The sequence below is a fragment of the Crocuta crocuta genome, unplaced genomic scaffold (genome assembly GCF_008692635.1).
Source record: "Crocuta crocuta isolate KB4526 unplaced genomic scaffold, BGI_CrCroc_1.0 scaffold580, whole genome shotgun sequence".
NCBI lineage: Eukaryota > Metazoa > Chordata > Mammalia > Carnivora > Hyaenidae > Crocuta > Crocuta crocuta.
This window is the reverse complement of record NW_027527940.1, coordinates 1,362,538-1,376,098: the sequence shown is the minus strand read 5'-3', so window position 1 is coordinate 1,376,098 and position 13,561 is coordinate 1,362,538. Positions and strand designations below refer to the sequence as shown.

The 13,561-nt window shown below is 39.7% G+C and overlaps 1 protein-coding gene across 1 annotated transcript in view; it reads left to right on the top strand.

Annotated features, from left to right (window-relative positions):
- Positions 1-1,928: 1,928 nt before the first annotated feature.
- NPHP3 (nephrocystin 3) overlaps positions 1,929-13,561 on the top strand; it is a 42,870-nt gene continuing 31,237 nt past the window's right edge. The window contains exons 1-7 of the mRNA XM_077752359.1: positions 1,929-2,114; positions 3,264-3,437; positions 5,651-5,776; positions 6,290-6,440; positions 8,701-8,853; positions 10,394-10,527; positions 12,253-12,413. Of these exons, the coding sequence (XP_077608485.1) occupies positions 1,929-2,114; positions 3,264-3,437; positions 5,651-5,776; positions 6,290-6,440; positions 8,701-8,853; positions 10,394-10,527; positions 12,253-12,413 (1,085 nt within the window). The remainder of the gene's footprint in view (positions 2,115-3,263; positions 3,438-5,650; positions 5,777-6,289; positions 6,441-8,700; positions 8,854-10,393; positions 10,528-12,252; positions 12,414-13,561) is intronic.

Sequence of the window (13,561 nt, the reverse complement as noted above, 5' to 3'; positions counted from 1 at the left end):
CCTGGACTCAGAAACTGGCACAGTGTCATTTCGGCTATAGTCTACTGGGTAAAGCAATCACAGAGCCCAACCAGATTCAAGGGGAGGAGTCATAAACAGGCTGGAATCATGGATGTGCATCCCGTGAAGAACCCCAAGTGCTCAACACAAAAGGGCGCTGTGCTTGTGGTTTAACGCTCTGTTGCCATCTTGAAATTCTTTACAACTTTTGAACAAAGGGCAACACGTTTTCATTTTACATTGGGTCCCACAAATTGTATAGCCTGTCCTCGTCATAAACACACTTTACAATGAAAGGATAATTTAAAAATTTGTAGCCATCTTTCATTAGTCATAAGCTGTTTGCCAGAGACTTTATTCCTCACCATATGTCTGCATTCAAAGTTATACTTGCTTAAATTACTTAAAAATCTTTTTTAATGTTTATATATTTGGGGGGGTAGGGGCAGAGAGAGAGGGGACACAGAATCCGAAGCACGCTACAGGCTCCCAACTGTCAGTGCAGAGCCCAACATGGGGTTCGAACTCATGAACAGTGAGATTGTGACCTCAGACAAGAAGGATGCTTAACCAATTGAGCCACCCAGGCACCCCCAAAGTTATCCTTTCAAAATCCAAACTGAGATCTGTGGGTTAAATTCAGCATAAAGAAGAGAAAAATATATATATATATATGATGTTGGAAATTAGACTAAACATCAGACTAAATTCTGTGATGTTTTACAATTAAGAAATACGTTGAAAACCAACCACACTATTATGCTGAGTATCTGTTAGCACTCTAGATCTGATGACCTCTGGGTTCACCCAGTTAGGTGGCTTAGGCATTAACCAACAGTTATCCAAGGTCAGTATGCATGCAGTATGCACAGTGTCCTTGATAAGAAAGGCAGCCAGGAATTACTATATAGGGAAAAGAAAAGTCTCCATGATCTCAGCAAACTTGGATTTGCGTTTTGGGGTATCTGCAGAAAACTATTTAAAGGTTATTAAGGAAGGCAGAGACAATGTGCATGCTTTTGGACAACTCGGCCACATTTAACATCTCTTTGGGTCATCAGTCATTTGTACTACATTATGTTTGCAGCAGGAGCTCAATAAGGGTTGCTGGGATGAATCTAAGCAACAAATGGCATAACAACAACAACAACAAATCAAGCTTGATAGACACAATGAAAGGAGAACAAGGTCAGGAAAAGTTAAGTACAGTACTTTGCACATGGGAGGCAAGGTTTACTAAGTTGAAACTACTGATATGATCAATTCAAAAGGCAGAACTACCCAGGGCAAGTTTCTGAGGGAACGAAGGTAGATGTTGAAAGAGATGGAGGTTGGCAGAAAGTACTGAAAGGAAATAGAAATTCTATTGGTATAAGGAGAAGAAAATCAGCCCGACTAGGATAGAGTGATGTGGGTAGAGGGATGTCACTGGATAGATGAGAAGTGAGGAAAGGAGAGACTCCTGCTTGGGGCACTCAGTACCAGGATGCATAATCAGAATTCTCTCCACAAGCTGTGGGAAGTTTACTGCAGTTTGTTTGTTGCTGGTTTAGAGGGGATGCGTGATAGCTTTTTATTTTATATGCAAGCATAATAATGGAAGTCTTCAACTGAGCTACATTCCAAAGAAGGTACAAGATTAAGATGCAGAATTTTTCAGAGGAGGTGGTCAGAAACCTAGTGAATGATCCTTAAAACACTGATCCACACTGAGGGTACAAGGATTGGAAGTTGGAGATCAGAAGAGGCTTTAAAAGGGAGAGGGTTCCTGAGGTACTGGGATGGTAGGAATCATTCCCTTAATCTCTGGAGACAACCTGAAGACTTAATATGTGTCTCCTGGAGTTTGAAGAACCGTAATGGCCTGGTGTCTGATTCCCTCCTGATGAAAATCTAAAGGGTAAGAGAAAGGATGACCTGCTACTTTGATGGAGAATTGGCCTGCATTCCCAGAGCTCTTCAGGGAAAAGATTGTGTTTCCTACTGTGGTTGATGTGATGACTGAAAGACTTGTTCCTCCAGCCACTGGAAGTGATGCCATCAAAGAGCCCTCAACCATGAGTCCCCACAGGGATTGCTTTGGCTGGAGAGAGCTAGCTGATGTTGGTATGAGGGTATAAAATCCCAGCCCTGCACCCCAATTTTAGACAATTCTGTAGGGTCATTTCAGCATCAGAACTCTCTGTGGATTGACTGAGGCCTCCAATGAGACTGCAGTAAAGTTCAACTTCTGCTGCGCAAACATGCTTCTTTCCCTTCCTTTTCATAGGTGTTGATCCCACGAGGACACTCCCTAATAAACATCTTGCATGGGTGTCACGATCTCACACTTAGCTTCCCAGGAAACCTAACCTGTAACACCTGTGGATCAGATGTGGGCCTCTGGGTCAAGTGAATTACCTTGGATCTGAACAAACATCAGCAGAGAGGATGCTTAATGTATCACTGGATTCCTTACAGCTGGGGAAGGAGTGAGCAACAGCCTGAATAGAGCCACACCAGCCTGGGTCAAGGTTTTTAATTATGAGGGGGAGAGGGGTCTTTGAAAAACTTAATAAAAGTAACTGTGAGGAAAAAAGGCCAACTTTAACAGTTTACCAAGTCCAAAGAGCACCACCAGTTCACAGGAGTCTGGATCAAATACTTTCCTGTCCTCTCTCCCAGGCCTCCCAACCTGGAGAGGTTAGAAGCCCGAGTTCGCAGGAGCAGGGGCAAGAACACAAGATAGCGTAAGAGAAAAGATGTCACCCCTACCCCTTCCCTGACTTTAAAGTCTAAAACAGTTCCCCCATCTTCTAAAATGTTTCATATCACCTAAAGCCCACTCTTGCCCCCAAACACTGTAACACTCGTATCTTTCCCTTTATTCGATGATATGCCCCACAGTTCCTCTAAAATCCGTTGTTACAAAAAGTCAAAAAGCCTCACCTTGTCTAAAGATTGTCCCTTGTGGTCTGAGGCTGTAAAGTCTAAAAGCTTTTTCTTGTCTGGTACTATGTCTTGCTGGCCATTCCAACTACTTGCATACTGAGAAATATAGAGTGAGAGGTACACAGCAGGCGCTCAATACGTTTCTCAGATTTCCCAACTGCCTTCGGAGAGGAGCGCTGGATATCTGCGGCAGGACAGGAATAGCAAGCCGCGAAGGTACAGCAACCCGGGACCCTGGGCAGCTGTGAGGCACGCCCCCGTCAGGGGCCTCGAACCGAGAAGACCCTGCTGAGAGGAACCACGCACGCGCTCGCCTGTAGCCCCTCCCGCAGAGTACAGTACAGGTCCCGCACGCGCGGTCGCCCACATTTCGTTCTGCCCCTCNAGAGAGGCTGAAGAAGGAATACGAGATCTTCCGGGTCAGCAAGAATCAGGAGTTGTTGTCTATGGGCCGCCGCGAGGCCAAGCTGGACACGGAGAACAAGCGGCTGCGGGCGGAGCTACAGGTAACGTCCCGCCCGGGTGCTCGGCGGGGGCAGTCGGGACGGCCCCCCCACGCCCGCGCCCGGCCAGGCTGGGCTCTGGACGTGTAACTCCGTTCTTCGTCCATCCTGTCCCCCTACAAACCTAGTAGTTTTGAAAGTTGACCAGGAACCGCTCTGCATTTTAATTTGAGGGACACATTCTCTTGGGGTCTAAACTGATTTCTTAACTAACCCCACCCCTCTTCTATTTCTGCTTCATTCATTCAGACACCTTGAAACAATTAGCCTGAAAGTGTCCTGAAGCAGCAAATATCAATCTGCAGGGGGCTCTAGGGAAGTAGGTTAACTCGGAGCACACTGGCACACAGACTTTGGCGACATATGTTGCAGCTAACTCAAATTCCCTAGCAGGTTTTAAGTCCACTCCCCGCCACCTTAAAAATTACATCTTACAGTTTCTTCGTGTGAAGCTCTTGAGTTTTAATGATCTTGAGGTTAATTTTTCTGGAAACCTTCTGATTTTCACTATCCCAACTGCTGTGATTGAAAACGTTCCCTAGGTGTAGTCAAATTCTCGTAATGCACTTGATTAATTTACTCAGAAAAACAATTATTGCGTGGTCTCCCTGTAGTAGATGTATTTTGACTCACTAAAATGGTATGTAAAGCAAAAGGCTGCTTTTCTACAGCAAAGTTTTAAGATTTTGTGTCATCAGTTTTTAGGCCTCTCCAAGGGTTGTGGTTTTACTTTTTTTTTTTTTTTTAACTGTGGAAGAAACTTCTAGACAGTCCAAGTGTTTCTGGGCTCATCACAGTAGAAACTGAACAAATACCTCAGACTGATTTTTCTGAGAAGAAGAACCTTTTTCAGGGGCACCCGGGTAGCTCAGTTGGGTAAGCGGCCAACTTTGGCTCAGGTCCTGATCTCAAGGTTCATGAGTTCCAGCCTGGCTTCAGGGTCTGTGATGACAGCTAGGAGCCTGGAGCCTGCTTCAGTTTCTGTGTCTTCCTCTCTCTGCTCCCCCTCTCAAAAATAAATAAACATTTTTTTAAGTGTTTTTATTTATTTCTAGGAGAGAGAGAGACAGCGTGAGCAAGGGAGAGTCAGAGAGAGAGGGAGTCACAGACTGAAACAGGCTCCAGGCTCTGAGCTGGCAGTCAGCACAGAGCCCGACGCGGGGACCGAACCCACGAACAGCGAGATCGTGACCCAAGCGAAAGTCGGATGCTTAACCGACTAAGCCACCCAGGCGCCCCAATAAACATTTTTTTAAAAAGCCTTTTTCCTTCTAAACTAGGTATTCTAGTCACCACCTTCCCCACTAGCTGTTGTAAAATTAGACTATTATCTGGGAAGAACTACTTACCAGCAGTCTATCTGTTGTCTTACCAGTTTGCCTACTGGACAGTCTTAATGCGCTTGCATGTGCAAAATGGACTTAATGCATTTCAGATTCCTGATCTCATGCATTGAAGCCATTGTCCAATGGAAGCTGCACATTGGAAATGACTGTGAGAAGGGGGTAGAAAAGAAGGCTGGACCAACCAGGGCAGAGTGCAGTAAGGGCTGACAAATGCCACAGTCTCAGGTTCCTCCTTTTACCTATGTAGTAGTTTTGAAAGTTGAGTAGAATCCACTAGGCATTTTAATATTCTCTTAGGGTCTAAACTGATTCCTTAACTAACCTGCCCATTTTTTAATGCAACTCTTTTGATTCCTTTCTCACATACCTAGGCATTAAAAAAAACTCTTCCATATTTATTTAACCCATTCAGTCATACACTTTCTGGAGGCCTTCAGTGTTGCAGGAACCAAGGGGGTTCTGGAGATAGCAAAATGAGAAAGACATGGAGCCAGGGAGTGGACGGTCACACAGAATTGATTATCCTTCAAATTAAGTCTTACAAACTATATACTTTCTGTTCTTTTACAGATGAGAAAACTGGCATAGGGAAGATTAAGAGTTTGACACAGTATTTCAAAGAAAAAGCATTAATTTCCATTAAAAGCTTAATGTTGAAATGTCTTCATTTACTACAGTTCAAGCATGTTTGCATGTTTTTCATGATTCACTATGTGTTTGAATAAAATGGCAACATGTAGTTCTTGATAACTGGTAAAATAGAAGTAGATTGTTACAGTTCTAAGGTATGTGTGTAATATGTATGTAAGACATTGTAAAATTTGGAAGGAATACTAGTTTTGTTAGAAATAACAAGCTCAGTTATTTCAGGCACTTCAAAAAACGTATCAGAAGATACTTCGGGAAAAGGAAAGTGCTTTAGAAGCAAAATACCAAGCAATGGAGAGAGCAGCTACATTTGAACATGACAGAGATAAAGTAAAAAGGCAATTCAAGGTAAATGCCTTATGTTTTTACCCACAGAGTGATACAGAATAAAAACAGCGTATTTAAAATTTCCTATAATGCTGCATGAATAAATAGACGTATGAATCCTGAAGGTTTTAAGAACTAAAGTAGGGCACTTTTTACATTTTTAAGATGGACCTAGTAAACTTGAGATCATTTCAAGGAAAAAATTAAAAAGTGAGCACTGCAGTAGGGACTTGGGGAAGAGGAAGTATTTCCATATGGGAGAAAAGTCATTTGGAAATATTTGGGGATGGAGGACAAATTTGCTAAATGTCAGCAGTGCACAAGACAGCCCCACGCCACAGACAGGACTCCTGTCTGAATTCCAGTGGGTTCCAGTTACAAAACACTGGAGTTCCTTTGGTTATTTATCCTACAGAAGAGATCAGGACCAAGCTGAATATCGGCTTCATGAATGAAAGATTTTTCTGTTAAGAGTTGATGACACAACCTTTTGGTTATGGGAGAGGTTTCAAAATTAACATTTGCCTTTTAAAGATTTTTAGGGAGACCAAGGAAAATGAAATTCAGGACTTACTGAGGGCTAAGCGAGAGCTGGAGAGCAAACTTCAGAGGCTCCAAGCTCAGGGAATCCAAGTATTTGATCCTGGAGAGTCTGATTCAGATGACAACTGTACAGACGTTACTGGTAAATTTACTTCCTATTTATATTTTGAGCTTTCATTATAGGTGCAATGATATTGTAGAGCCAGCTTTGAATCCTTTTAGTTAAAAGCAGTTGCTGTTAATGTTTATTCATTCTTGAGAGACAGAGAGAGACAGAGCATAAGCGGGGGTGGGCAGAGAGAGAGGAGACACAGAACCCGAAGCAGGCTCCAGGCTCTGAGCTGTCAGCACAGAGCCTGGCGTGGGGCTCGAACCCAGAGCCATGAGATCATGACCAGAGCTGAAGTCAGATCCTTAACCAGCTGAGGCACTTACGTGTCCCATAAGAGGTTGATGTTATAAATAGAACTGCACTTTCTCCCACTTTCTCAGCTTGTTAGGACAGCAATTTTCCATGAAGTCCATGGCGTTGTTAGGAGCCAGATTTCCAAGTGACTTGCATTGCCAACCTTACCCTATAGGTTTTTTCTCTCTTGTCTAAGACAGCTCCTCCAGGTCTCACCTTGACATCTATATTTTGGCCGGGGGAAAAGGGAAGGGAATCCATTCCTCTCCTTGAAAGCACAATCTGAAAGAGGCGCCAGGGTGGCTCAGTTGGTTAAGCGTCCTCGGCTCAGTTCATGATGTCTTGGTTTGTGGGTACAATCCCCACATCCAGCAGCGGTGCTGGCAGTGTGGAGCCTGTTTGGGATTCTCTCTCTCTCTAAGTAAGAAATAAACTTGAAAGAAAGAGAGAGAGAGAGGGAAAGAAAGGAAGGAAAGAAGGAAGGAAAGAAGCATAATCTGAAAGAAAGAAGCATAATCTGAAAGAGAGAAGCATAATCTGAAAGAGAGAAGCATAATCTGAAAGAGAGAAGCATAATCTGAAACTCCATTGGCCAGCACTACTCCTAGGAAGATTGGAAAGTGTAATCATTAGTAGGAGAGTCATGTACCACCTAAAGTTGGAAATTCTGTTACTAAAGGAAAAAGGGGAGAATGGATATTGGAGGATGGTTGGTAGTCTCTGTCATATTATTTTTCCACATAGTGATACATTCTTTGCAACCATCCATTAGAATATCTGCATGATATTTTACTAAGTGGTTTCCAGGACAGTCCTGTGAACTCTTCAAAAAGTTTTTATTCTGCAATTAAACATATAAAATATGTTTTTTATAGAAATAAGGCTTGGAGCCATAGAAGGAAAGGGTCCACCGTGTTCCAAGAAAATATTAAAAAACTGTGACTAATGCTGAAAAATGGAAAAGATTCTATTGTAAATGCAGTACAAAAATGTAGTCGCTCTCTCATTTACAGGAACCCACATTTTATTCTTGCAAACTGATTTGGGAGTGAAAGATGGCAACTTGACAACTCCCTCTTAATTTACATTTTAGAGCCTTTGGAGTCTGACCAGCATCCTGGGATTTTTATTACTAACTTTTGAGGGGGAAAAAATGAAGTGATTCTTAATGGCTTCAAGTGACTAAGAGGATACTCTTATGTCCCCACATTAGTCTTAGTGGTTATTGCAGTGTTGACATATGTTAAAATATGCAGTGTTTCAAAACTATTATATTGTAATTGCCTTGGCAAGTTAATAAGAACAAGTTAATATTCCCTCCCAGGTCTTTCTTCATATTTAGATTTAAACATGAAGAAAGGACAGTGAGGGAACATCACTCATTTCACATTCAAAGACCTACAAATAATAATCTCATTTTTGCCAGAAATTGAATCCAAATTGAGTATACACATATTTTCAAAGATGTCATGTTCATAAGCACCTATTGATTCAGACATTAATTTTATTACTCTGGAGGTTTAAAGAGGAGGTACTATTTACATCCTTAGCTTACATCCTGATGAATTACCAATCTTAATTACAAGTGTGCTAGTAATAGTCTTCCTTTGAAACTCTTTCCTTCAAATTTTACACTGATACCTGAACTGTATGGTTAGAAATCTTGTTTTGAATTTTTGTATGGGGATATTTTTAACTTCTCTCTGTTGGTACAGTTCCTTTGGGTACTGTATTCTTTATTTCTTTTCATCTTTCTCGCTTTATCCCCCTCTTTGAATTTGAGATGATAACCAGAATTATGTTAACCAGCACCTTAGAAGTTGCCAGAAGTTGGTGATAAAGTACTTTCAAAATCATTAAAGATAGAATATTTGAATATTTGTTGTATTTATAATATTACAGTATTTTTTAAAATTAGAAATCCTGTGTACATATGATAAGTTTTTGAACATTCAGTAATTTGGTTTTCACAAGATAAAATTTCTTGCGTTTACAGCTGCTGGAACCCAGTGTGAATACTGGACTGGAGGAGCTTTGGGGAGTGAACCTTCCATAGGGAGTATGATCCAGCTTCAGCAGTCCTTCAGGGGCCCTGAGTTTGCCCATAGTTCTATAGATGTGGAAGGACCCTTTGCAAATGTCAACAGAGGTAACACAAGCCATTTGCCAATTACTTTGGCTAATGGTAGTGACTGTTCATATACTGTAATCTTGTGTACTGGGAGAATGACCATCAGCAAGGCATGCTATTTTTATTCTGGGTGTCTTCCACTGTCAAACCTGCATGCACTGAACTGGTGCTGTCACTGACCAGAGCTGAGTAAATACTGTAATTCACATCAGGATCACATGGTGCTCCCTGGCCAGACTGGCAAACCAGGTTCTAAATACTTAGCTTCTGGTCTGAATTCTCAGGAGTTTCAGTTGATCCTTGAGAGTATAATGTAGATTGACTGAGAAACAGATGTTTTTAGTCTTTCCCTCTGTATCGTTTATGCTTTTAAAGGTTAGAGAAGGCTGCAGAATAGAGTACGAAGTTATGCAATGTAGTATCCTTAGTCAAAAGAATATTTTCATTATTTTTTTTAAATTTTTTTTTAATGTTTTTATTTATTTCTAGGAGAGAGAGAGAGAGAGACAGCGTGAGCAGGGGAGGGTCAGAGAGAGAGGGAGTCACAGACTGAAACAGGCTCCAGGCTCTGAGCTGGCAGTCAGCACAGAGCCCGATGTGGGGCCGAACCCACGAACTGCGAGATCATGACCTAAGCGAAAGTCAGACGCTTAACTGACTAAGCCAACCAGGCGCCCCATATTTTCATTATTTTTATATAATTTGGTGTCCGAGGGGTGCCTGGGTGGCTCAGCCGGTTAAGTATCTGACTTCGGTTCAGGTCATGATCTCAGGGTTTGTGGGTTCAGGCCCCGCATCGGGTTCTGTGGTGATGCATTAAAAATACTTAAAAAAAAAAAAAAAAATTTGGTGTCCAAAACAGCTTTAAGATCTGTTCAGAATTTCAATGCCAGTGCAGATCTGAGATGTTACAGGTAGCTCTACTCTTTTTTCTTTTTCTTTTTTTTTTTTTTATGTTTTATTTATTTCTGAGAGGGAGAGAGACAGCGTGAACAGGGGAAGGTCAGAGAGAGAGGGAGACACAGAATCCAAAACAGTCTCCAGGCTCTGAGCTAGCTGTCAGCACAGAGCCCAACGCGGGGCTTGAACCCATGAACTGTGAGATCATGACCTGAGCTGAAGTCCGACGCTTAACTGACTGAGCCACCCAGGCGCCCACATTTTATGCCATTCTTTTTGACTTAATATATCTCAAGAATAGTAAGTAGGTAAAATTATAGGCCAAGCTGGGAATGTAGGCCCTCCTATAGCTGCAAACTCATTAAACAGCTCATGTAACATAGGTTCATGATACTTGATTGGAGCCACTGGTCCAGTCAGGTACCCTAGCAAGATCAACTGGTGACATTGATTGCTTTATGCCCAAGGATAGAACTTGAGGTAAAAGAACTGTTTCCCCTCTAATATGTTATTCCAGAAGCTGTGTCATTTTTAACGAGTAAGATCAGATTCCATTTTATGTTGCCTGTTGTGTTTTTTCAGACTTTAAAAACATCCTCTTGTGAAATGTTTTTCTGATGAATTTTTTTCATGAACTTATGATAAATTTTATTTTCAGATGACTGGAATGTTGCTGTAGCTAGTTTATTACAAGTTACTCCCTTGTTTTCACATTCTCTGTGGAGTAATACCGTCAGATGTTACCTCATTTATACAGATGAAACCCAGCCTGAAGTGGATCTTTTCCTTAAGGTGAGGATATTTATAAATTCTTTATTCACTGATTTAAAATACAAGTTAATATTGTATCCTATTTATGACACTACTACATCTAAACCAAGTAGTTTACTGCCTATCAGATTATATGTCTTAAAGAGCAGGAAGAATTTTGGACTTTTTTTTAAGAGAAAATCTTGCTCAGTTTTACCAGTGTATTCACATTAAGGCTTTGGAACTTAATGCTTCTCAATGCTTTATTATACATTCTCCATTGTGTTTAAGACCTTTGTTGATAGTGCCTGCTTTAGGTAATATCTGCCAGCTCTAGTCTTGAATCTGTTTCAGGTTATGACAAAATTTAATCCTTATCATGGTTTTTAATAGTTCAAGGCAGCATTGGGGTTAACCTGAGGCAGAGGGCAGGCATACTCCGGCCTGTGGGCCGGATCTGGCCTGCAGCCTGTTTTTATAGGACCCAGAGCTAACATTGCTTTTTACTTTTTTATACGGTTGGAAAAAAATCCAAAGAAGGATGTTTTGTGACGTGTGAAAATTATATTAAATTCAAATTTTAGTGTCTATAAATAAGGTTTTACCGGAACACAACTGGGCTTATTCATTTACATACTGTCTATGGCTGCTTCATACGACAATGGCAGCATAAATTACGACAGACTAAATGGACACTAAAGACCCCTGCTAAGATACCCAAGTCATTAAGCTATTATAATTTGTAAGAAAACTTGCTTTTTACAGAAAAAGTTTGCCATTTACTGTTCTAGCTGAATTTTAAATAAATTTGTACATCACATGCTATACCTGCTGTATTAACATTATTGATTAAAAGATTATTGATTAATGAATTTATTTAGCTTTCCTTTTGATATTGTTCATTTTGGGTTGAGAGATAAAATATTTTGAAAACCAAAATTTCTTTTTATTTTTTTAAAATTTTTATTTATTTTTGAGAGACAGAGACAGGGCATGCATGGGGGAGGGGCAGAGAGAGAAGGAGACACAGAATCCAAAGCAGGCTCCAGGCTCTAAGCTGTCAGCACAGAGCCTGATGTGGGCTCAAAACCAGGAACTGCGAGATCATGACCTGAGCCAAAGCCAGACACTTAACTGACTGAGCCACCCAGGCACCCCTCAAAATCAAAGTTTCTACTCATTAACTAAATGTAGGTTATTACCAAACTAATGTTGAGGGAATTACTCATTTATTGCATAATAATAGTCATTATTACTTAGTAACTTAATTTGCTTATAGATTAACATAGTTTTCATTTCTACCTGTTTACTTTAATGTTCTAATATATCATGGTGGACATTTTTTACTATATAGATTCATGGATTTGGGTTTTCCACTCTCTATAACAATAAAGCAGAAGTCATTTATAATAATAATAATAATGACAACAACCACAAAAATAAATACCAAAGGAAAATAGCCTAATATTTTTCTTCCATTGTTTTAGGTTTTATTATGAAATAAATATTTTCTGAGCTAGGAAACAGCCAAGTTACTAAGCTTATATTATTTTTGTTTTAAGGGAAACTTGCCTTTTCTCTTAAAGACTTTCTTTAAAATATGATTATATTTTTATTTTTTAAGTTTTGAATATAAATTTAAAAAATATTCAACATAACCTGTTCTAAAGCATGCTTTTTTATTTTAAGCTGACCAGATATTTAGTTATATAAGCTGTGCTTTTATTATGTTTTAATTTCTTGTGTTTTCGTTTAATTTCTTTTTAGGACTATTCACCTAAACTGAAAAGAATGTGTGAAACAATGGGATATTTTTTCCATGCTATATATTTTCCAATAGATACTGAAAATCGATACCTCGCTGTAAGAAAATGGGAAATTGAGAAAAGTTCATTAGTTATTTTATTCATTCATTTAACCTTACCAAGGTAAGCTGAAAATTCTGTCATTTATTACAGAAGTTGTAAATAGAATTGAGATTGCCAAATGAACTTCAAAGATAAGTTCTAATTGCATCCTTATAATCAAAAACAACCCATAAACTTCAATAAGTGTTTTGAGGTTTCATACTTAAATAAAGTATTAAAAACTTTACATTGTTTGGGTTGTTTAATAGGTGTTAAGATTGGCATCATTAATGTAAAGATCATTTAAATCAGAGGTAGCTAACTGTGGCCAAATCCAGTCAGCCACCTGTTTTTATAAGTAAAATTTTATTGTAACATAGCTATATTCATTTATTTATGTACTTCTACAGCTGCTTTTGTCCTACAACAGCAGAGTTAAGAATTGTGGTTATAACAAAGACCGTGTGTAGCCCACGAAGCCTAAAATGTACACGCAGTGGCCCTAACAGAGCAAATTGGCAACTCCTGATTTCAGTAATCTGCATTAACCTTCATTATTTTCTTTCTTCAGATACAAACTGAGAGCTACTTGAATGCTTATAGAGATGTTAAGTCAAATTTTTTAATTCTCTGAGGATCTTATGACTTAATTCCAGTAAAGTGAACAATTTTCTTATAATGTGAATATAATTACTAGTCTGCAAATACTTATTTTTACCTAACTGGATACATAGACAGAAGACAAAATTAATAAGAGGTTTTCTTTCTGCCTTTGCTGTCTGATTGGATTTAACCCTTCCAAAGCGTTTTTCCCTTTATTGAGGACTCTGACCTCAGCTCTGTGCAGAAGGATGTGGAGCCCTTGGCTTTCCCAGAGACCCTGCAGTGTAATCCATCATCACTCCTTAAGACTGCCCAGTGGCCAGACAGCCACCTGGTTAATGAGCCTCCTCCCAAACAAGTTTAAGGGTTCTTTCCACTTGATTGCCTTTTAGTTGGGGTTCTTTTCCTCCTTCACCCCTTTTCTTTTCCTGTTATTTTTTAATGTTTATTGAGGATATATTCTGTTTTATTATTTAATATCTAGGCAGTATTTTATCTCAGGTGGTAATATGTCATTTGTTATTTTTCTCTTATTAATTCTCTAATCCTTGAAACCGTCTTGTTTTTTCTTTACCTTGTATCCATATTTACTTAATAAAATATTGTATTTTTAGACTTTCAACATT